The sequence below is a fragment of the Drosophila hydei genome, unplaced genomic scaffold, assembly GCF_003285905.1.
Source record: "Drosophila hydei strain 15085-1641.00,03,60 unplaced genomic scaffold, DhydRS2 tig00008130-arrow-arrow-pilon, whole genome shotgun sequence".
NCBI lineage: Eukaryota > Metazoa > Arthropoda > Insecta > Diptera > Drosophilidae > Drosophila > Drosophila hydei.
Window position 1 is genome coordinate 1,656,482 of NW_022045839.1, and position 26,133 is coordinate 1,682,614.

Consider the following 26,133-nt stretch of genomic DNA (forward strand, 5'->3'; position numbering starts at 1 on the left):
TTGATTAGTTGTTGAAACCCATTAAAATGTGATTTCAATTTACTACATATATATATATATGTATATATATATGCACGTATGTATATCATCTAATCGGTATACGAACTAATCAACACTAATGAATTAAGAATTGACTTGTAATTTCATAGCCTACATTTCAGCGCAAAGTTTTAATAAAAATTCAGCGTAACTTGGCTACATATATATATATATATATTTATACATATATATGTATATATAGAGTATATTCTTAAGTAGAATTGAAAATCTATATGCGCTGGCTAAAAAATGGAAGTAATTTTTGTTTCGCTTTAACGATTTGTTCTTTTCACACTAGATATGGTCCTATTTGTGTTGCGCCTATATATATAGAAAAAGTTAACATATATACGATATGAGTTACCTTGAGTATATTGTCTACTTGCTAATGATATTGCCTGGTTTGTAGGTGTGTGTCTGTGCCTAATAGAATTTAAAAGTTGCTTGTGTTGGCTTTATATATATATATGTAGATATATAGGTCTACCCCGTTAATAATTAGTTAAAAATCGATTCACTTAACATTTGCCTTTTTCAGTTGTCAGTTTTCAGTTTCCCATATCTATTTACAGCATAGAAAAATAGTAGATATTATTTGCTTTAGAAAGTCTGTATTGGTCGATAGAGTCCCGTATAGCCGCACAGACGGGCACGCAGTGCGGGTATCAAAAATGCGGCCAATGAGATATCCTTCAAAAGTTCCGCACACTCGCACACCAACAGATACATTTTGTCCCCCTTCTGTGAGGTGCTCTTGTGCAGGGCAATGCGCCGAAGGCCCGCAGCGCGAGGTAAATATCTGTGAAACAAATAAAGCAAGATATATATAAATTAATGTATGAATATGATACAGATACAAATAGTAATAAAGATATGCATGTAGATGCAGATATAGGTCTAGATACAAATAGATACAGATATATGTGCAAATACTGATGCAGATACATCTAGATATCAAGATATCAGATTCAGATTTAGATACAGATTGAGATTTAGACGCAGATACAAATACAGATACACATTCAGATACCGAACCAAATTCAGATACTGATACAGTTTAAATATAAGCATATATATATACAAATACTTAAAGATTCAGTTAAAGATACATTTCGTTATACAGTGTAGATACAGATACAAATATATCTATAGATACAGATAGATTTAGAGAGAGATCCACAGATAAAGTAAGATATATATTTTAATATAAATACAGATATATATTTTAATACATTAATATATATATAGAGTCCAACGCTCGGCCTACCTGTACAGCATTCGCGCACCTGTCCAGTACAGCCAATTCTTTTCGAAGCGCTCGCCATCGTCGCCCTCGAAAACCTAAAATTAAATTTTGCATTTTATATGAAAGTGCAATGTATGATATATATATATATATATATATATATATATATATATATATATATGTGTGTTTCTTGGACTTGCCTTGAATACGCTGATTATGTAGCCGGTGGCCGCTGTCTGGGACTTCTTAAAGCTGCCCGCTTCGTTAGAGGGTAGCACCAGAGGCGGTCGGCAAATGGCAGCCACCTCGCTGTACAGGTCTAGCGTGTGGGCGGCAGTGTATCTGTGGAGGAGGAGGGGTTAATAACTTAATAAAATGGCAAGCGTGCGAGCTGATGGAATATCAAATATCCTGGAATTTGCTACAATATGATTTTGCTTAGTTCAAAGATTATAAAGCTTGCAGGCGATCAATGAAAGAAATCTCTGCAGCTTGATATTTATGCAAAGACTTGCAAAAAATAGTAATATATCATCAGATTGACTTTTAGATTGATAAAGCTGTCATTTGTTTAAGATGCTCGAATGTGCGATACTCTGCAACTCAGTCAAACACATCAAACTCGTTATGACTTTTCATATAACTAAACAGAACCATCATTGGGAAAAGCATATCTTTCAAATTGAAATTACAGGGTATAGGCAACAAACTGCATTATTAATGTGCATGATTATTGTTGATTGGCTTACTTGAGTGCTTTCGGCTCGAATTTAGATAGCGAAGAGACGCGCAGGTTGGCATAGAAATTCGATGGATCCGTTTGCATCGTGTTTATCAGGTAATACGATATAAAGGGAAATTCGGCTGTAATAATAGAAGCAAGATTTTTATACTATTTATACTATAATAATAATTTTGTATTTCCTATAAACTTACAGCTCTTCTCCATGTTGACTAGTATCATGCCCCCGACAGCTGTATTTGCCTGCTGCACCTCTGTTAGAAGCTCTGAGGCAATGGCCCGTTGCTTCAGCAGCGGATGGGAGAGCGGTGATTCCATAACGGGATCTATGGCCTCCAGTGGACTCATGAGATGGACAAGTATGCACAACTTGGGATCAGAGACCTCTAAAACGCTCAACGGACTGCACGCCTTGCCATCGGCACTTAGAGCAGGTAACTAAATTGAGAGACCAAATAAAGCTTTAAAGTTTTCTAAATAGATATTTAAGCTTTTCTTACTGGTATGCCAGCTGGCAGAAAGCGATCTACGCTGTGCACCGGAATGATGAAACAATCGCGATCCAAGGTAGCCAAGGATATGGGCTCTGCCCGAGTGGTTCCCGCGTTGCCACCACTTCCAAAGTTGCCTGTAAAGCAAAAATGAAAGCTTAATATTTAAGGAACTCCACAGTAAGTTATATATCCATGTAGTTAAATAGAAACAACATAATTACGATAGAGATCATTAGGAAATATTTTCAATACGGACAAGCTTTAAAATGTGTTCAGCTTTGTGAAGCTTTTTTCGATCACAAAGATCATCTAGCTTAAAGCTTTGAGCAGAAAAAGCTTGCTGTTAGAAGTAAATCAATACTTGTTGAAAATTATCGTTAAGCCTTTGTCGATTTTGAAGCTTTTGCTGTATATCCTCTAGTTCACAGTGTTAAAGAGCTTAAAGCTTCGAGGAAAAGGCTTAAAATGACAATAAAATCATTATTTAATAGACTTGTGTTAGACTATTTAGGCTTCCATTAGTCAAATACTGAGAGCTCAACACTTCCAAAGCTTTCGTCAAACTCAAAGTTAAATAAAGCGCCAAAGCTTTTAAGCGAGTACAAAAAAACATGTCTAGCTTTCAGTATTCAATCAACACAACAAAAACTTGCACCAACAACAACAAGATGAGAAACAACAAGAAGGAGTAAGGATCAAACTGAGAAACAGATTCCTTTTTCTCTTTTTGAGGTTAGGATTGAAGTATAACTGTATTAACTGTGTTTGAGTGTGTCTGTGTGCGTGCGCGCGTGTGTGTGTGTTTAGGGAATCAGTGCACAACAGATGCTAGTTGTGAGCTTTTAGATTTGAGATTAGTTCGATATTTCTTGCAGTGTATTTAGTTATACAGTGAAATCTCCATTAACGCACAGCTACATTCGCAAGGACAAACGTCTCAGAAGTATATTTATAGAAATTCCATTAGATATCTTCCATCTTCGATTAGTCTTTAACTATGATCACGTTTGACCCACTTTGTAAAATAAGGGAAAATATTTGAAGCTTTTGAATCGAAAAAGGATGTGCAGATCCTATTGATAGACCTTAAATTGAAGTAATACGTCAACATGCTCTACTCTTAATCGGACAGTTCCACATGGGAGACTACATGACAAATACATCGCATAATATGTAAATTAGTGCTTGTTCGCTCATGGGAGATTTCACTGTATTCATTTTCTTTTTTTTTTTTTTGGTGGCAGCAACAACAACAACAAGTTGACTAGTTGTGGGGCTCAAACCTTGCCGCGTCGCCGCAGCGGCAGCCGTTAAATAAGTGTTCGTCGCACTGAGAGTCTGTGGCAGTTGCTGCTGCTGATACGGGTAGGTTGGTAGGAGTTGCTGTTGCTGTAGCTGCTGCTGCTGCTGCTGTTGCTGCTGCTGCGGCTGCAACTGTTGCTGCAAACGGATGAGACTGTTATTTGTGCCGGCACTGTTGCTGCTGCTGTTCCAACGCATCAGCGATACGGATCTATCGACCAGCGGCTGCGGTACGTCCACTTCATAGGGATTGGGCTGTGTAAAGGACGTGGACGTGGTCGGGGTACTGGGTATGCCCGATAGTGCGCTACATCGTTCTGCAATGGATTCTGTCGATATTTTATATTGGACACACAACACAAAAAAGAACGAAAAAAAAACAAACAAACAAATCATAATAGAGAGAGTGAATTTAGAAAATTGAATCTGGGTAGGATTCGGATTGCATTTGGATTGGGTTGGTGGGTGGCGGATAGAGATTGTTTTTGTGTTGGGTGAAAGTTTTATTCTTCAGTTTTCTGTTGTTGCAGTTAGGCACATATACAGACAGATAGAGTATGCAAGTATATTTATTTACACAAAACTAGACATATTCATCAGCGTTTCTCTATTCTCGAGGATTAGTAGGCATTGCATTACTACAATTAACTGTTAGCTGGATATATATAGAGATGTCGCATATACATACGCTAAACACACGTTCCATTCGCTCGACCTTCGTCTAATTTTTTCTTTTCTTTTCTTTTGAATAATGCACATTCAAGGCCATTACCATTGCCAAAAACAAATATATATATATATATAAATATAAAGAATCGCAGCTTACATACGTCTTGTGCCATACAAGCCAAGCCAACTGGAAGTTCGTAGATAAGCTAAATATTTGAGCATTTCGATAACGCTTGAGCTTAAGTTTTTACCAAATGCAAATACTACAACATATATATAAATATATATATATGTATATATAAGAAATATATATATATATATATTGTAGTAATGCACAGGTTTACCGCATGCGTGTCTAGGCAAGCCTGCGAAATTTTGTATAGCAAATCGGTTAAAATTGTAAGTTTTGAGTAACTGATGGATTAGAGATACGACATGTTAGAAAGAGATGTGGTAAAGCAAGATAAAACACTTATGTCTGACTAGAATATATATAAATTCATACATATATAACTACAGTTAGCCTTAGAAGTTATTTGACTTTATATTTCCTATATTCGAATCCCAAAACTGAATATTGAAATTAATTCACATACAAACTATGCTATATAAGGCGACATTGTTCTGCAACTAATCTAATTTTAAATCTTGAATTATATAAAATACATTCTTATAAATTTTTACATTCATGTATAGATTTTTGTATAAGTCTCCTTAACAGTTGAAAAGTATTTTTCTTACCTATAGCTTCATATTTACATTTTTAATAATTTAACTTGATCAATAATAAACACATTTATTTCATTTTGACGCTATTGACAACACTCCAACTTAATCTCTTATGCACAACAGAACTAAACGCTTTTCATTCAACGATTGCTATGCATACGCTGCGTATGCGTGTTATGCGCCCATATTACGTATACGCCGCAGATGCTGCGCCCTCATTGAATATTCTCAATGATTGTCGCCTATTTGTGCTTAATTGAGCCTTCATAACAATTGCCAGCTTGCAAAGGTCCTTGTTGCCAGCCATTTGTAAAATTGATGAAAACATTTGAATGCGAATGCGAATGGAAATGGAAATGGAAATGGTAATGGGTTAAAATGTAAAAGTAAATGAAGTAGGGCGTTAATGGGTTAATGGTGCGCAAATAACTGAGCTGAGAACACAAAAGAGCAAGAGACTAAGAAAGAAATATATATAAAGAGAGAAAGAGAGAGAGAGAGAGAGAGTGACTGTGTGCAATGGTTGTCATGTTGCTTTGCTCGATTGCTTTGGCGACAATTTACCTTCGCCCACATCATAGCCGGGCCGATTGGGCGAGAAGAAGAGATGCGTGCGATAGTGTATCTCCTCCGGCTGCTGCACCATGCCCATATCTCGCGAACGTTTCGTGCGATTCGCCTTCGATTGAAGCTTGCCGCCGCCGCCGCCTGATTTGCTGGCGCCCTCGCGAAAATTCTTGCGAAACATTAAATTCATGTTGTTGTTGTTGTTGTAGTGGTTGTAGTTGTAAAGGTAGTTATGAATGTGGTCCTGTGTGGTGCTATTGAATGTGTTGTTGAATATGGTCGTGGTCGTGGACGCGATGGCTGTGGTTGTGGTGGTGGTGGTGTTGGTGGTGCTGGTGCTGCTGTTGCTGCCGTTGTCCGCACAGGATTAATAACAGTTTTGTATTCTTATAGCTGCTTGGCTAGAATGAGCAGTGTTCGACGGATTGCAGGGCATGCAATCGTCGGTATATTTTATTTACTCTCCTTTTGTCTGTGTGTGTCTGTGTCTGAGTGTTTGTTTATCGTTTTATTTACTTTGCCATTGAGTTAAAATTAATTTGCCTGCTTTGCGGTCAGGCAATTTATTTTATTTACCTTTCACCGGCCCTCGCTTAATGAAATGCTTTATTTTAAAGTTAAATGAGAAACTTTGTGCCAGCAAAATAAAAAGTATAAAAATATTCTCTTGCAACAGGTCGAAACCAGTTTTGGGCAAATTTCTGTGTCAAATGCTTTCTGCGCAATGCGAATTTTCAAAACATTTTCTTCTTCTTCTTATTTTCTTGGCTCTATTTTTAGCCAATTGCGTATTTTCATAGCATTTGCTTTTTTGCTTTTCTAATTGGTAACCAAAAAATCAAAGATTTAATTAGTTAGCAAAATGTAGCCATGAAATATGTGAACGCATCTTTACTTATAGATAATAAAATATGATTTAATGTAGATAATTTGTATGTGCAACTCATCATTTATAAGGAATGTGTTTGATTTTCAATAAAGATTTTGTATACTCTAACTGCAGCAAATCATTTAATTTAAAAAAATTTATATATTTATGATATAATTTTTTATTTGAAATAAAAATTAAATTATTTTTTAAAGTATTTTGCATAGTTTAAGCAGATAAATAGCTTTCTCGGTACAAGGTACAAACAGGATATCCAGTCGATCACTACCTTTTAGTCTTTGCATTAGACCAAATGCTTAACAAGTCTCAAGTCTGACAGCTACTTCCTCATTATTACTTTTTGTCTTGAGTGCAACAAAAAGCCAATCAAAAAGTCAAAACTTGCTAAGCTCTTGTGTGTGTATCTGTGTGTGTGTGCATAAGTGTGCGTGTATTGTTTTTGTTCTTTGTTAGTGTTGTTGTTATTTTTTCTTTTTTGTTTTGTGGCAGCAGCTGCGGAAATTACCCATTTCCGCTGCTAAGCAGTTCAAAATTACTCAACACACGCCCAGCGGAAAGGAGAGCATGAGCCTTCGAGCTCCTCGTGTGTAAGTAGTTCATTTCTTGGCTCAACCTCTACCCTGTAAGTGAGATGCAAATTGGGGCATATTGTGCAAAAGTATTTTTTAATATGTAATAGAGGCCAGATATATGTTATTATTATATTCTGTTATCATATCTAAACAAAAAGGCCTCACGCTTCAAGTCAGATATTATACATGAAGGTAAATTTCTTCTATATTGAACTATATAATAAACAGTGAATCTTTTTGACCGTAAAAAAACTGTATTGGTCTGCAGCGCTTATATTTAAGCCGTAAATATATATATATTCCAATTTCATATCTGACTCGTATCTGAAAGTGCAACATTTAATACTTTTTTTCAATCCTAGGGTATCTCTGCGTCGTCTGTTTACACTAGCTCTCTGAGTGTGTTTTCTTCTGGCACGCGAACAGCCAAAACGGAAAGTCAAACTGTAAAGGGCCAGCAATTAGCTCATGCTGCCAAAAAAGGGTTTTCCGCAAGAGCGAGAGAGAGGCCGAGAGACAGTTAGCGAGAGCAAAAGAGATGGAGATCAAGAGATTTGTATAACTGTGTGAGTTTAATTAGTTCAAGACACGACGCAATTAGTTTTACTGCGGCTTATTGATTGCCAATGGGCGATAAATTTGAACAGCAGCATCGAAATCGCTCAGCATAGCCAAATTGAAAAGTTCTTGAAAAGTCATTTATAACAATCGCCGAAGCTGTTGGGCATTTTAAAATGAATTAATGGCCAAGTGTATACGGAAAACAAACGCTTCAAAGCGTCAGCAACAGTTATAAAGAAACGGAAATTAAGAGGAAGTTTCCCCAAAAAGTTGCATATTGAAAAAGATTTAATGAAAATTTGTATTTGTATTATATTAGGCAGGCTGCTGCTGTGCAGCGCACTCACGGAAAGCAACAGAAGCCATTTGTAAAAGTTACTTAATTCTTATTTTTAATCATCATTCGCATAAACAAACCCACACAAACTCAGCTAAGTGAGCTGTTGTGAGTACGAATTTTGTAAAGGGAATTAGGTAAGAAGTCAATCTGAGTTTTAGATATTTACTTAAGGAAGTTGTGAAGAATTTAAGCCTTGAGATAGGAATTCAATCAAGGTAAGTCTTCTCAAGTCTTGTTTCCTTTAAGATATCTGAACAGCGTGCCCATTTAATTAATCATTAATCAAACATTACTTTGCATGATTCCAGCATCATTTTACGTAAGCCAAACAAAGCTTTGCTAAACTAAGTCTTTCATCTTATAAATAATATAACATTAAATAATCCAATCTCACATATACAATCAACCACAACTAACTATGGTAACGGCTGTAATGGTTTCTTAATAGTTAATTAACAAACATAACATAATAACAACATTATGCCTTAACTAAGCTGTTCTCAACATTTCCTATCATTTCTTTTATTATCCCTCTAAGTCCGTAAGTAATTAAGATTCAGTACTAACATATACGGCTTGCCTTCCTTCAAGCTACAATCACATATTTCATTTGGCAGTTATAGCAAAAAAATCTTTATGCACTCAATGTCTAATCTTATTAAATTCCTCAAGCTGTAGCGAAAACTTAGTTTCCTATAGCTCCTCAGCCCAAGCATCGATATCTAAAAGTAATCTCTTGTCATTCGGAATGGCCCATAAAATGCGTATGAGTGATAGTGTAAGACTGCACATGCAAAATCAACAGCTAGATGCGCCCTGTCAGCACACACTTAAGCTGTCCGCACACACAGTTCGGAAAGCACAACCCCAACGATCTAATAAGCGATGGGTCATAAAGTTTTTATGGCATTTCATTTTCGAGTGCTTGAAGTGCGATGAAAATTGCCTTTGGCCAAACGATGGTGGCCATAATTAATTGTATTTACGACACAAGTTACAACAATAATGCTCATCGTTAACACACACATACACACACACTCTTACAAACCAGCAATCAAAACAAACAACAATGAAACAATCAAGCGTCAAAGCAGAAAACACTTGAAGACTGAGAGATAATAAACGTAAAAATCAAAATTCCGCTCGTTATTCAATTCCTAATTTTGTGGCAGCGTCTAAAAATAAAGGCAGCCAAATAATATATGGCCGATATATATGTATGTATAGACAAATACATATATCTCAGTTTCTAGCCATTTGGGCCATTTGAGTTGTGAGAAAAACATTGACTAGACGATACCCTATACGAAATTAAAGATATATGACATCTTTTCAGTTTTTATATATGAGAGTCTAACAAATTGTGAAGCCTAATCTATTTAACTATATTTATAATGGTTGCATGGATATGGGAACATAGATCAACAGAGATATTTTAGTTACTATATAGCTTGACGATTTGAGAAGTGCCACCGACTTATGACTCATATTAACTTCTAAGCTACCACATTTGAGTACTTTTCTTATAGGGTATATCAAGTGAATTTTAATATTCCACACTTTGAGTGTACATATATAAATAAATAAATAAATATATATATATTTATGCATTAGCTATTCACCTGTTACATACTTAAAGAACTTCTTTACGAGATTTATAAATATAAAAATTCCTTTGTTTATTCTTAATATTTGCTTTAAATATTATTTTATTGCTACTCAGTCATCTCACCTAAGCACAGTCTCTAAAATACCTCATTTACAAGCGTACATTACAGGGTATATAAAGTAAATTTGAATATTCGTGAGGGTTGCATTTGAGTTGTACTCGCACATGACCTAGGCAGAGGCAGACGGCCCTTGACCTTGTGGGCGTGTACTATCAAATGAGTGTGTTTACGTGTGTGTGTGTACACGTATGTGTCAGTGTGTGCGTGTGTGTGACTAATTGTAGCTGTGGGCATGCTCGTATGTTAATCTCGTTGAATGATTCGGCAGGTTAGCATTTAAATTGTTGACACAATTCACACACAGAGAGAAAGCATTTTGTGTAATTTGGAATTGTTTGGCGTGTGATTCGTAAATATTTATCAACTATATATATATATTTATATATATTCCAATATATATATATATATATGATACCTACATATAGATACATATGTTTAGCTTTTGATTAAAGCCAGTTTAGCAGCTGAAAAAAAGGAAATTTTTCATGTTTTTGCTTTTTTCAATTACAACTTTTATAATGAAAATTTATCTTAAGAATATTTATGTGTATCCAAAATTGTTAGTTATATTTTTCCCATTTTATAAATGTTTAATTAATATTATAATCTTTGTTACTGTTATTTTTTAAATATGATTAATTCTATTAAAGCATTTAATATTATTAATTGATGAATTTGTGCATTCATTTTTTTTTTATTTTTTAGAACATTTAAATTATTTTTTTTATATTAAATAGATATGTAATACTTTTTTTTTAATTTATATATTAAATACACATATTTATTTTTGAATATTTTATTCTTTGTTTCACAACGGTTTTGTTTTATTACAAATTGTTTTCGTATGTTAATTACTTAATTTTAAAGCCGCTTTCCCACACAATATTCAAATTTGCTTTGCGCGTGTACCCGACGTATACTTAATTTTGCAACACTTTCATCTTGGTTTCACATATTAAATGTTGCACGGTTTTTGGGTACATGAAAAAGCATTTCTAAATAAAGCACGAGTTTTTTTGTTCATCGTTTTTATCCTGCCGCAGGACACAGAAGAGCCGTTGCTTTGCGCGCGACCTTAATGCGAAATTCAGTGTCAGCCGGGTCGGCTACGTAATATTTATGTGTTTGCTGGATGTGCACAGTAATTAGACAAACAACAATGAAGCACAAAAGAAATCAATATAATCGTATAGATGGGCAAAAAGTGAGTCTCTTTTTTTTTCATTTATAAAAAACAAAAAGCAACAAAAACTCATTCAAATTCTAGTGGAAATATGTATATAAGAAACACCTTTATAAATAAAACGCACACGCGTCAAGCTTTCCACACACAAAGACTCACACGCACACAAAAATTTCTCACAGAGCACAATTTGTCGCATAGATAGGACGCCATGCCCCTTTCTCTAAATACATATTTTATTTATGTATTTATAAATTAAATTTTCTTTTACTTATTTTCTTCGTTTTTCTTACAACTCGCACGAAAAATGTGGACAACTGCGAATGGGAATACGAATTTCGATTCGACTGCGTTGCGTTGCGTTTAATATTCAACTGACAGTTGGGGCAAGCTTTTCGCAACGTTTTTGGGAAACGTTCGAAACGCTTTTCATTAGCTCAAATATATATGACGGCATCAAAAATATTCAAAAAAAACAACGACAACAACTTGCACTCAGCCAAAATGAAAAATGATGGGAAAAGCTTTTCGTCACTTGTTGCGCATACGCCGTGTGGGCCACAACGCACTTCGACATTTGTCGTCTGCCACTGCCGCTGCTGCTGCTCTTATTGTGCGTTATTAATTATTTAACATACAATTTTTATTATGGATTTTTCAGTCGCACCGTCAATGTAGTACACATCGCGGCAAATTAACGTCAAATGAATTGGAAACGTATTCGGGCCACAATATATATACCACGTGTATAAAGCTATTCGGAAGCGTAGGATACACACGCCCACAGCACCAAAAACAACAAACGAAAGCAACAAAACGTAATAAAAAACAAATGAATGGGAATGCGTGAAGAGTGGACACGACTTGAATATACCTGAGCCCGTTCAAAATTTGATTAGCTTGATTAATTAGGCTCTTTGTGAAATGTAGCAACATTTCTAGGCTTCAATTTGATTGAGCTTTGCATAGGTTATTATATTATTCTATATTCTAGGTTATTCCATTCTATCTCACTGATTGAGGCCTTAAACTTAATCAGGCAATATTAACTATGAATGAATGAATATGAATGAATATATAATAATATTATTGCCATTACAAATTTCAGTTCAAACATTATAATTAGGTATTTCTACCTAATTATGATTTACTTCCTAGTCGAGCATACCTCTTGTTAATTCCTCAATTACGGGTATACTAGCAAACAACATTTTGTTGTACTGTATTTATGTCTTTTTTTTTCTTTTTTTTATACTGCGTTTATCCTGCGTGCTTTTTCCTAGCATTTTATTGATTATGTTCTGTCGCCTGGCCAACTGACAATTCCCGCAGCTCCTGACCTCTCCACAAAAAGCAGAAGTTTGGGAAACTCATAACCAGCGCGGAAGTCGTTCGCCTTTAATCGGCTTTTTCTTTTTTTTTTACTATTTTTTGGCAATTTCTTTTTTTTTTTTTTGTTGTTGCTTATTCTGTTTTGTTTTGTTTTGCGGTTTCTGACTAATTTGCAGCCATAAAACTGCTGAACTCAGTTTTGGCGATTTTCCTAGCTAATTTGGCCACGTGCCGTGAGGAGAAAGTTTTTAGCCGCAACTCCACGAACCTCGATGACAATTACAAATGTTTGTTGTCCTGTCGGAAAATCTGCAAAAAACTAATGAGTCCAACATTAAAGTTCATTGTTTTCGCATACAATTATAGATAATGGTTAGAAAGCACTTTAGATGCCCTCTAATTGCTGGAATTAGGATTGTACTTCAATGCTTTTCCTTGGTATTTAAATAAATCTCTACCACAACTTACCCTTTTTTATACCCGCTCAATCATTTATAAAAAATAGTATAAATAATTATTTATACAATACTTAATATGAAACTACTTTAAAGTGTTTCTATTTAACATTACACAACATAACAAGACTTTTCTTGTCTGTTTAAATTATTTACAAGCACATTGCTTAGCATTTTGTCTTGTCTACATCTAAGCCCCCTTAACATATGTGCTCTAAAATATTCAAATGCAGCTTCAGCTTTTGCTATTGTCCACACAGAGAGCGAGAGAAAACACGTGACTTATATGTGTCTAGCAACAGCAGCAGCTGCAGCTGAGCAGTAAGCGCATGCAGCTTTTAAGTTAAGCCTGCTGCAGTTGCAGGAGGCAGCTCAGCGGCTAAAATTAAAGCTAAATCAATTTTATGCTGCCTGGCACAAGCCAACTGCATTGTTTTATTCTTGCTTTTCTTTTTTCTGTTTCAACAAAAGTTTTGCAGTCGGAACAATTGCCAAAGGCAGCGGGCAACTGGCAACACGCAACTGAGACATGCAACAACGTTTGTCCGTTGAGAGGAAAAGTGTAGCCAGTAAGACGAGTGCAAAATACGCTTTTAATATTTTGAGTTATCTTAAGCTGCAGAATATATTTATCAAGAGAGTACTAACTGCTAAAGAATGTTATTCTAGCTTTGAATTGATAAAAAGTCAACTCAATCAGACTGAAGAGCCCACACCAAACTTCTTTTACTCAAAGAACGATTAATATAATGGCATTTCTATTTCATAATTTTTATTTTTTATTTTTATATTTATATTAAAGTCAAGAAGTAGGATCTTAGTATTATTTATAATTTATATCTTTTTCTATTCTATGAGAGCATCATTATCCCATTTTCAACTAAGCAGCTGAATACTCATTATCTACATTAGAGTACACACAATACTATAACTACTTAGCCAAGTTGCCCGGGCGACCGAGTCTAAGCGAGCTCTAGCCATAAACAATGTGGCAAAGCGACTGTTAGCTGCAGTTGGCTGAGCTGCCTGCAGCTATGGCTTGAATACACGTTATGATCTAAATGGAATTCCTTGGCTCATGAATTTTAAATGAATTAGTTTTCATGGCCCGGCTAAAGTGTCGCCTGGCAGTTCAACTCAACTTGGCCTCTTGCATACTCTTCAGCCATTATGAGCTGCTTAACGTGTGCATAAATTTTCATCTAAAGAAGGTAGGCAAATGGTAGGGTAACAGTTTATGACTTTCATTTGGTGCTTGGCACTAGCTGCTCTAAAGAGTTTTGCTTTAATTTTTTTATGACTCAACTTTCAGATTGTTTTGTTGGTTGTGAACTAGCGTAAAATGGCTCGAGTTCCCCTCGCAAGCGACACCACTGCGCTTGTCAAGCACTTGTCAACACAGTTTCGTTTCCAATAATCATGATAATCATCGTAATCATGATTGATTTATGATGCTAGCAGCTGCTACGAAATTAAATGTAACCTTCTATAGTTCTTGCATTTATGTAGAATTAATTTCATAATTGTTATCTATTGGCGGCACACTCCCACTTGTCACTAGAGCTCATCGAACCCTTGTTTTAGCCTCGATCAATCCAGCTGCAAACGTGGCCTTTGAGGCATTTGCTGCATTGTTTTCGGCCACTTTTCAATTTCGTTAAACAAAATATAAACTCCGCTTAACTGCATTACGTAAGAAAAGAATAAAAAGCGTGTAGAAATTTGTAATTTTACGACCGCCAGGCGAAGTGAGAAAGCAATATAATTGAGAGTGTGAGTGCGTCTGACTGCCTGACTCAAAAATACCCTGCCATCAATACTAATTTGTGTTTCTTAATCATAAGCAAAATTCATATGCAGCTTATCTATATTTATTTATTGAAATCTATAATCAAATTCCTTGGCACAGTCTGTATACCCCTTCGCTAGCCTATGCCTGTGTACAGGGTATTTGAAAAAAATGTGGGAGCAGCTGTCGAAGCTGCGAGTAAATCTGTTAATGTCCGCTTTTTGGTTTCTCCTTGGCCAGTTTACTGCTTTGGCACGCCCACCATAAAGGAAATGCCCTTCTCTTGCTATCCCATTTCTCCCACTGCCCCATTCCACGCCCCTTTCAACAACATAAATTACAACGTCATTCATTTCCGTCATAAAATTGAAAAATGTTGTGCAAATTACGCGTAAATACCAAAAAACCAACAAGAAAAGCGCCGAAAAAGAAAAGCGCAAACGCATTGAAAATTCGCGGCCGGAAAACTACATGCACATACACTCATATAGAGAGAGTAGATACGTTTATACATATATGTTTTGTGTGTGTGTACTTTTTTATAGCTGCAGTGGAAATTGCTTTGGTGCTGCCACAAATAACAGACGCCATTTGCGGCACTGTCTCTCCCTCTGTCTCTGTTGCATGCCACATTAAAATGCATGGGAAAAAACTTCAGTTGACTTTCAATTGATGCAACTGCTGAAAGTTTTTTATCATAACAGGAATGAACTTTTATTTTTGGCCGGAAAACTAATGATAGTTATGATAGTCGTATGTGAACGTGTTGAAGATCAGTAAGGGTATTCACAGTCAGTATCAATAACAAACAACGCACAAATGAATACTAAGCTTCAAAACATGGTTTATGTGCTCACTGAAATGTCAATATATATATGTGCATTCTACACATTTATTAGAAGTTAAGTCCAAGTTTATAGGAAATCTAAGGAAAGTTAAATGAAAGAGTCGACGATATGGAAATATTAAATTTTATATCATTGTCGATTTTTAAGTGTTTTATAAAATTATAATTTATATTAATTTTGGAAATGAAAAAAAAAATTATAAATCAAATTTTTAAAGATGTGATAAATAAATCATTAAATCATTAATAATAACAAATAATTTATAAAAGTTTCAATATTATTTATATGAACAACATCTGCATTTTTCCTCCTCAAGGAAAGCAATTTATTTGTATCTAAATTGTATTAAATCCTATTTCAACACAACACAGCATACGGAATATATAAATTTAAGTTATGTTTTCATATTCAAATATCTAACATGAATAAAATGCAATTAGCAGTTAGTATAAATAGCACATATCTGAGCTATCTGAGATAACAAATTCATATTTGTCATAGCATTAAAGATGTTTGCACTGACAAAAGCTGACGCGTATGAAACTGCAGAGTGCTTGGAAATGTCAAATATGCAATCATTGCGGACAGTTTCTGATTGCATATTTGCATAACTGGACGCAGAGCCAGTGCTCAACATATGCAATTACCACACGCACACACACACATGCACACATACAGACATAAAAGCCAATTGAGGAAGGCGGGGCTGCAGCAAATGTGCTGATATCTAAATAATTTGTTGCCTGCTGACCAAAAGCTTTCATTAATGTCAGAACTATAGAAAAGACAGTCCCACTCTGCCTGCCTGCCTCCAGCCAATATGGCCCAAAGGTCAACCGCAGCAAATGGACAAACAATGACATGCCACCCACACCTCCTACTGCTCCTGCTTTCAAAGTTTTGCCTAAAAGGCATATGCAAAAATTTATGCTCGCTCGATTGCTGTGTGTGGACTTTGCTTTTGAATTTGCCAGATTTTCAGTGTGTTCGGCTATGGAAATATTTTCGATACAAAGGGAATGCAGCAGCTTTTTTCAACTATTTTCACACAATTTCCAGCCCAAGAGCAAAAATTGTGCAACAAATATAAAAAAAAATGCTCATGCCACTGAGTTAAAGAGGTGCTTGAAATGAGATTGAAGCGAACACTTTTCTCCATAGACTGAAGCTTTCGGTTATGTGTGCAATTTTGTTTTTCACGTATTTTTCATATTTACTTTAGACTGGAATCTTATCTAAAATGAAACGAATGGAATTCTCAAGGGCACAGCACAACTATAGAAGAATCTGCAGCTCTCTAACTCTTACATTTCAGGCAATGCCTTGCTCATCAACCATTTAATCAGTCATGTAGTCATTAGTCACTCATATTCCACACTTCCGCATGGAAGTTCCATAGTTAATCAGCAGTTAAGTGTACTCAGTAAATCAATCAGAAATCAATTGATTGCCATTGCTAGCTCCCACTCACCCATGTAGTCGCATTGCAGTGGCTCCGGTGGTTGTTCGTGCAGCTTCTTTAGCCAGTGCATCAACTGGGCCAATTTGCTTCGAGCCGTGTTCGTGCGCTCGCAGTTGAGAATACTTGGCTCAAACTCGAAGCTGACGTCTAATTTGGTTAGCTCCAATGCTCGTTGCATAGCGTTGCGATACATTTATGCGAATTGTTTATAAACTTTTCAATTTTTTTCTCCTTTTTTTGCAATTGATATTAACTGCCAGACACTTAAGGCCCAACTGCGCGTCGCACTATTGTGCGCCGAAGTCTAAGATACCAAAAACTCATATTAATTTTTACTTCTTTATTTTTTGCTTTCGATAAGTTTCACCTCGTGTCTGTCGTAAATTTGTGTTCCAAAAATCAACGTATTGTTCGATAAGCTCCACAATGCCTCCATGTCAATCAAAATTGTCATTTTGGGTATCTGGGCGACAGCTTTTCAATTACTCATGAAAAAACTGAAGAAAGAACAGCAAATTTAAAGGGCGAAAAGAAATCACAATAATTCACTTAGTTCAGTCAAGAAAAAGCCCCCTTTAATTTTTGCTGTCATTATTCATGCGTCCGGGCATCTATTGTAAACTCTTCGAACAATAAATCAGCCATATAATTCATGCTCAGACTTTTCTATAGAATACCCAACGTATATTTTTATACTATACACAAATTTGCGGCTCTCATCATGGTAAATGCAAATGTCATATATTAATGCATATTTTCAGGCACTGCCAATGACACGTTTTAAACTCATATGATACACTTTCAATACCCTGTAGGCATAGAAAGCTGATGAAAGTTAACTCGTCTATATACCAATTTATTATCTTTATATATCTATTTTATTTGTATTTGTATGAGTTTAATGTATTCGAGACAAAAATGTTATATATTTTTAATTTAAATTCTCAATAAAAACAATATTTTTTAATTATCTTTAAACAGTTTGCAACTCCATCATACCCCATTCTAAATATTTTCTCCATATCTCTCTATCACATCCATAGACGTATGCACAAATTTCATTTAATTTATTTGATTTTTAACTTTTCTGAATAACTTAGAAAGATTTCATTGAAACCATTACTCTCGAGATTCATTTCAAAAATTATTCACAAATTATATATTTATATTTATAAATATATTTTATTTACGACCATTTTCGTGGTGCTAATTATGTTTGTTATTTATGCGCACATATTGATTGCATTTGACCAAATTAGTTGTGGTCAATCGCAAATTGCTGGCAATTACGACCAAGGCTCTATTTGCCGTGTCCCAAATTATTAGAGGTCTGCAAATAATTTTCGTCCAGACAAATTTCGCACTCGATTTACGTCCCTTGTTTGTTGTGCAGACTCAAATCGGAAAAACTAATTTGCAATGGAAGTGCAATGCAGAAAATAGAAAATAAATAACAAACTCGATTTGCTCCAAATAAAATAGAGAAAATAAAAATTGATTTTGTTTTGTTTTGCAATTGAATTATTTGGGACGAAACTTGCAAAAGGCAGATATTTGCAGTTGAAGCTGTTTTATATATATAAATAATTGAACAGATATATTTATATATATGTATATACAAAATATAGATTTTTCACAAAAATCAAGTAGAATTTTTTTATTTTAGACATTTAGAAAATATTACAACTAAAATGCAAAAACAATTACAAGACATTTTATAGTCTTGCCTTAAATTTCTTTATCATTTCTCTTCACAATTAAATTCCAGAATTTACTTATATTAGACGAAAGTTTCTATTTTATAAACGTAACCTAAGTCAACTTTTTACTATCTTTAAGTTTACATTTAAATTCTATGAGTTCAAAAGCCAACTGTTCTATATTTGTTAATGGCATAATCGAATTTATCAGACCACAGCACATGACATTGAGAAACCCCCAAAGTATTATAGCCTGTCAAACTCGAAAATTTCAATCAAGGCGCACGTCCACAGTCAACTACATTAAAATTCGTAAATATATGATAATGGGTACGACTTCTTACTAACTGTATTTGGGAATTTAGCATATGAGTAATTAGTTTAGGCATTTCGTATTTCGTATTTCTTTCCTCGCTTTCGGTTGCAAACATGAAAACTCAATTTGCAGGCAATGCAACAAATTTTTAGTATGCAAATATATTATTAATAATTAATTATTTGGACGAGGCAGAAAAATAACAACTGCCAGTTGCCACGCCAAGTATGGCAAGTACAACTTGCCACATATATATATATATATATATATATATATATATATATGTACATACGTGACTACGAAAGGGTTTCCAACGTGTTTTAGACGCGATCTGTATTTCCTTTCCTTTTTTTGCAATATTTTCAACATCAACGTCTTTGGCATTTATTTTATTTGCGCGTTTCTTCATTTTCTTAAGCCCCCAGTAAACTCTCCTCACGTTTTTTTGGGTACTAAAAAATACTAAAGAAATGCTGTGATTGACGGCATAATACTCTGTTTGAGCACAAATAGCAGTAGAATGTAATAGATACTAGATACTACTAGATACTAGATAATAGACACTAAATAATAGGTACTAGATACTAGATACTAGATACTAGATACTAGATACTAGATACTAGATACTAGATACTAGATACTAGATACTAGATACTAGATACTAGATACTAGATACTAGATACTAGATACTAGATACTAGATACTAGATACTAGATACTAGATACTAGATACTAGATACTAGATACTAGATACTAGATACTAGATACTAGATACTAGATACTAGATACTAGATACTAGATACTAGATACTAGATACTAGATACTAGATACTAGATACTAGATACTAGATACTCGATACTAGATACTAGATACTAGATACTAGATACTAGATACTAGATACTAGATACTAGATACTAGATACTAGATACTAGATACTAGATACTAGATACTAGATACTAGATACTAGATACTAGATACTAGATACTAGATACTATATGATAGATTCTAGATACTAGATAATAGATAATAGATACTAGATACTAGATACTAGATACTAGATACTAGATACTAGATACTAGATACTAGATACTAGATACTAGATACTAGATACTAGATACTAGATACTAGATACTAGATACTAGATACTAGATACTCGATACTACATGATAGATTCTAGAAACTGGGCACTAGATACTAGAAACTAGATACTAGACATTAGAAGCTTCTTCAAACCAAACGACTATTACTCAAAACCAATATACTCTTCTTTAAGCACTTGGTAACAGTGTATGATAATGTCGCGGACTGCGGATAAGCAGCGCTGCCAGCATAAAAAGCCAGTCAAGCAGCTGTAACAGCAGCGGTGTGGGCGTGGCAACTGCAAGCCCATAAATTTTACGTATGTGAAGGAAGAAACACACACATGTACCCACACACCCACATACTCTGCCACATAAGCTACATTCTGCAGGTAGCAAAAGAAAAAAAAGAAGGGTTTTACGAGCCATTCTGGTATTTGTATTGTTACCAGATGGGCGTGGCTCGTCGTTACGCCCACTTCGTGCAGCATCAACAATGACATTCGCGCATGCATTAAATATTTTTTATTGTTTCGACTTTTGGGGGCATAACGAAAAAAAAAATGAATGTAATTCATTTCATAAGCATATTTTCAGCACATTTTAATGGACATTTGACGCTAGACGCATAAATAAATCAGAGCTTTAAAAAAGGGCGTGCTATATACTCCTTAAAAGCGAAGTGTAAGAGGGGTTTCGATTGCGTTGTGTGGGTATAGAAAGTTGTATAATTTGATTTGCAATTAGAAGAAAACGAAAAATATAGAAATTTAATTTTTTTTTTGTACACAGAATATTATAATAAATGCTTAAGGAGAGCAATGCTCACTGATTATATAATTGCGCTGAATACGATCAATACGCACATCAACTGGTTATAGCTAAGCAAGAGTTATCATTCAATAACAAAGTACGCTGATGGTACAATAGGCATAGATGGGGAGGTTCTTAAAATAGATAGGTCAGTTTATTAACAAAATAGAAACGTCACACTATAATCGAAACTCTCTAGAACAGACTGAACAGAACTGATTAAAGAAAGTATTGAAGGCTGAGTGCTCGTCTTAGCCAGGCTAAACTGTACAAAGAAAATCAATTTTCCCTTGACTCGCTCCCATACTAGCAAAGAAATCTTAGTTCCTTTGATATGTGAAGAAATATTATTTGATTTAGGTCAAGCTGAACCTTTTTCTAAAAATAACCTCATAGCATATGCTTAAGTAAATATCTATGTGTATATATATGCTATATATACGTCAAAAGCTATGACCATTTCCCGTTGCGACTGCAAAGCATAGCCTCAGGCAACAAAGGAACAGCCAGTCATACATATAAATATATATATATATATATATATATATATATATAAGAAGCACACATTGTTGCATCTCGCCCTCTATCTCCCACTATCTCTCTCTCTCTCTCAAGAGAGCATTTAAATTGCAACTCCGTTGTGTGTTCAATTCGTTAACGTTAACGTAACGCAGGAGGTTTTAGCTGCATTGGGGACTAACGCCATTTGCCTTATGAATCAGAGCTAAGATTTCGTATTTTATAACAATAAAAAGCTGATTATATAATATAGAAAGTATACAAAGGAGTTTACTAAACAGATTTACAGGCAATATTGACTAAGCCAATGACAAAAGAGTATTCAGTATATATACATTTATATATATATATATATATGAATATGTATATATGTGTGCATGTATATGTATGTATGCGCACTCTTTTAATAAACCTCTGAGCCTCTGAGCTGTCAGTTGAAAGACTTAAACTGATTTAGTTGGCCAGATGAAAGCCAACCACAGGACAAAGATGCACACAGAAAGATTAAATGAGAGCAAATGCCAACAACTGATGCAGCCGTACAGCGTTTCTTATACTCGTTCATAAACTGAAAAAGGGCATATTCGTGTTGTGCAAAGCTATCTTCCACAGTTGAATAGTCAACTCTTAAGTTACCTCCTATATAGATCATACAAATTATTATATATAAGTATATTGGAAGCTAAAATCAATGTTTTTAAATGGATTATTATTAGCCAACTCAATATTTGACTAAGTGGAGCTGTTCTTTGAACCGTGAACGAGCATTATGCAGTCAATTGCGCCCGCCTCTAACGCTTTTCGCTGACTGGGACGTCTTTTTTGGACCTTGGCTGACAACTCCATTCGGTAGACAATCTTTGGCAGCGCATCAAATCAATTGCCTGCGGCGCGTTCAAGGCCAAGTGCAAGTCCAAACAAATTACCCACTGATGCAGCAAAGCGAAACAAAGTGACCAAGTTGCCAGATAGTCAAAAAGGGCAGACGAACGAATAGCGTGAAAAAAAGACACCTGCAGCTTCCAATTGGCATGTCCGCACGGCCATAAATTGTGATAAATGAAGTGAGCTGCCATGTTGCCGGGCTACTTATCAATGGCTGCCCGCACTATAATTTAAGCATTTTGGCCGAAAGCCAACAAAGGTTACACAGATACCCAAAACAGAGACAAAAAATTTTTAAAGGGAGAAAAACAATTGAAATTCGTGACTGTTGCTATTTGGCTTTGCCATTTAATGTCACTTTGGATAGCCTCTAAGGGCAAAAGTCATCAAGAATATATTGAATCAAGTGTATTTTATGTGAAAACAATGTTAAATTGGCAATCACAGGTGCTATGTTAAGCGTATTATGTAAAGTTTTACACTCAAGAGTAAACTGTTAACAAATCTAGCTTTCATTTCAATTTTTTAACGTATGAGTAATAGCAGTTTGTAAATAAATTTATGATAAATCACAAATCAGAAATATGTCAATCATAGAGTTTAAGATTTTAAATTATATTATGATCCAGCTAACAGCAGTTTGATGTATGAGCTTCTGAGGTATATCGTAAATTAAACGTTTAACAGTGCAATTATAAGATATAATGTTAAAGCAAAATATGACACCAAATACTTTAGTATTTTATATAGTTTATATTAATTGTTGCTGTTATAAGCTCTAAATAAAACGTAAAGCAACTGTTAAATATCCCAATATTCTTAATTCCTTATTCTCACCCAAGTATATAACAAATTACCAATAAGAAAAATATAAAAATATACATTTTAATGACAGTTTCATTAAGTTAAAAGCAGATGTTAAAAAACCCAAAATTTGGCATCACACAAATTACCCAACAGAAAGCCGCTTAAGAAGATGAACTCAGCAAAAAATGTGGAAAAATGGGAAAAGTTATTCTAACTTTTTTTGCGTTTGGTTTCTTTACTTTCCCTTTACTTCCATGCATATGCAACAGCATCAAAGGCAGTTGCATAAATTATACGCCGCGTGGCACGCTGCATGTTGCACGTTGCGCGTTGCTAGCTGCAGCTTAGCTCAGCGGGTTGCAAACACCGCCCACTTTATTGACATTTTGCCTTTATATATGTGTGTGTGTATGTTGCATGAATATTAATTAGGCAGCTGCTTAAATTGCTTGCCACACGCTTTGTGATGTGCTCCTTCGATCAGTGGGTCACAATTGCAACTTAGCCCAGTCTAGGGTCTGCTTCTTTTTTCATTATTATTGTTTTGTAGGTCAACAGCAGCTGCTGTTGCAGCCATAAATTTTAAAAATAATAATACGTATCTGTCGGCGTCACATAAAACATGGCTAATTTCGAATGATGAGCAGTCGGCCATTTACGCCACAATTTGTTAACACTGACCAAAAGGCAACCGCAAACAAAATAAAATGGCTGAACAGTGGGTAATTGTTCAACACAATTTTTGTTTTCCTTGCTATGCTGATATTCTACAGTCTCTTTAATGTGGGGAAATTATCAACTTCAATTCTTCACAATGTACACATATATACCATGCCAATTTATCTTGCAACATTTTCTTGCATTTATCCAAGCATAAGGAAATATCTATTATTTACGTAATATTGCCTTTGTCTTTCTACCAATAATTTTTATTGACGAGATAGGGAAATACTGTAGCAGTAAAATATACCATTATTCCAATAAAAGTAAGTCTGTCTGTTTCATGTCATTAAAATGACGGAATTTCTCCAAGCGTATAATTAAAAGAGTTTGAGCCGATCGCTGTCGCCGAAAAACAACTCACTTCCTCACACTTCATCGCGCTCACGCGCTTACGCTCTCATTTCGTTTACGTTGCACTTCTAGCCATTGTCTCTCTTCCCGCTCTCTCTCTCTCACACCCCCTCTTTCACTAGCCCCCTTAGCAGACATTGAATTGATTTGCGATTTGTATTTCTCATTGACAATGAATTCGCCATCAAAGTCACGTGTTGGCAGCGGCAGCTGTTAAATTCACATGCAAATTGCCACTTGAAAAGAGCAAACGGAAGACAAAATACAGATGAAGATATGTGTGTAAAGATGAAAGACGAATGGGTGAAGAAGGGGCCGAAACTCATCAAACAGCGCACGAAACATGTCAAGGCAAATGTGAAAATAAAGCAGAAAAACAAAACAGAAAAACAACACACACACAGAGAACAAAAACAACAACATTATCTATAGCAAATATCTGTAAGTCTGATTGCCAGGCACAAATGCAGGCGGCTGCGGCGGCCCTTTTAGCTGATTTATGAGAAGAACAAATAGACAAAACAATTGCATGTCAAGACATGTTGCGAGTGCGAGTCTAACTGAGAGTGATCGACTACAGGGATGTTCTGAAAACACTTTTTTCCAATAAAATTTTTTTTGACAAGTCTTTACTTTTTAAGTAAATAACACGGTCTTAGCTACATAAGTAATGTACTCCGAACCTTAACCGATCTTAGGTTACTCAATGAATACATGACTCTAATCATTCTATCTTCACATTTAATCTGCAGTATAAAAATATACCTGTTACACAATTTTCAAAACGTACAGTGTATATCGTAATTATGGGTTAGATCACGCAATTTCATTATCCCACAAAACGTAGCTGCACCGATATACCTCTTACCAAAGATTCCATAAATACAGAGTATATCAAAAAAAAAAACATATATATATATATATATATATATATATATATATATATATCGCACTGCAATCTGTACACTAATTAGCCGTACTTACCTTTGCTATTGGGTCCATTGGCAGTCTGCAGCGAGGACATAGGTATGGCCAGACAGTTGCGAGCCGTAGCAGTGAGCGGCAGATCCTGCGGCGGCTCGGAGCGCGGACAAGGCGTATACGCGATTTTGCTACCGCGTCCCGGCGTCGGGCTGACGCGTGCATGACGGCCGCCGCTGGCTAAACGTTCACTGGCCATGCCGCGCAGCTGGTCAACTACTTAAGCCTGCAGCAACATTCGCGACGCGGCCACTTTCCGGCCAGCCAGGAGCATGCCAATAAAACTATATGCAAACTGCCTCTTTTATGGCTGCATTTGCAATGCACACACTTTGGGGAATCGCTTCAATTGAAGTAGTAGAAAAAGTGGCAGAGGCAGAAGAACACAACCGGCAAGGACACGCTCGCGCTTGTTACTTTAACTGCAACGAGAACGGCAGCAGCAGCAGCACAGCCAGAAGCAACAACAACGCATAAAAACTAACAACAAACTCAAGACGCGCGCGCCCACAACCAACGACTTTCACTGTCGAAGTCCTGCCAGCAACTGAGCTCGCTCAGCAGCAGCAGCAGCAGCAGCAGTCGACGCAGCAGCAACATCAGCCGACGTCGCAGTCGACGTTGCCTTGCCAGCCTCTCGTCTCGCGGTCGAACAAATACCAAAGCAAGCACGGCATAAACAATGCTCGATCCAGGGTTACCAGTACAACAATTTTAACTCAAAAATGAGCAAACTAAAAAATATTAATTTCTTATAATAATAAAATTATTGCTTTATTTACTTACATTTATATTTCTAATTAGAAATGCATAATTTTGTTGTATAACTATAAACTGTTATTTAATTTGCATTAAGAAATAAAATGCTATAATAATTAATTTCATCTGTTTTTGGCATAAAAATGGTACCCTCTGGCAACCCTAATTCGCTCGTTCTGCTCTCACATTTGTCTAGTGCTCTCCCACACTCCGTTTCACATATTGCCTTGTAGGCTCAACATCTCCCTACCC

At 35.5% G+C, this 26,133-nt stretch overlaps 1 protein-coding gene across 8 annotated transcripts; it reads right to left on the reverse strand.

Moving 5' to 3' along the window:
• Positions 1-280: 280 nt before the first annotated feature.
• LOC111598015 lies at positions 281-25,782 on the reverse strand. 8 transcript variants are annotated; one of them, XM_023313015.2, is made up of 9 exons: positions 11,357-11,428; positions 5,786-6,189; positions 3,805-4,152; positions 2,528-2,655; positions 2,222-2,465; positions 2,035-2,149; positions 1,486-1,627; positions 1,307-1,380; positions 640-838 (listed from the first exon to the last, which is right to left on the reverse strand). In XM_023313015.2, the coding sequence occupies exons 2-9, from the start codon at positions 5,976-5,978 to the stop codon at positions 640-642; spliced, it is 1,443 nt and encodes a 480-aa protein (XP_023168783.1). In that variant the 5' UTR covers positions 5,979-6,189; positions 11,357-11,428. The 8 variants fall into 8 exon arrangements, with proteins under 8 accessions (XP_023168784.1, XP_023168783.1, XP_023168787.1 ...); XM_023313019.2 differs by lacking the exon at positions 11,357-11,428 and adding an exon at positions 10,300-10,334 and having other exon boundaries at positions 5,786-5,957; XM_023313016.2 differs by lacking the exon at positions 11,357-11,428 and having other exon boundaries at positions 281-838; positions 5,786-6,275.
• Positions 25,783-26,133: the final 351 nt, after the last annotated feature.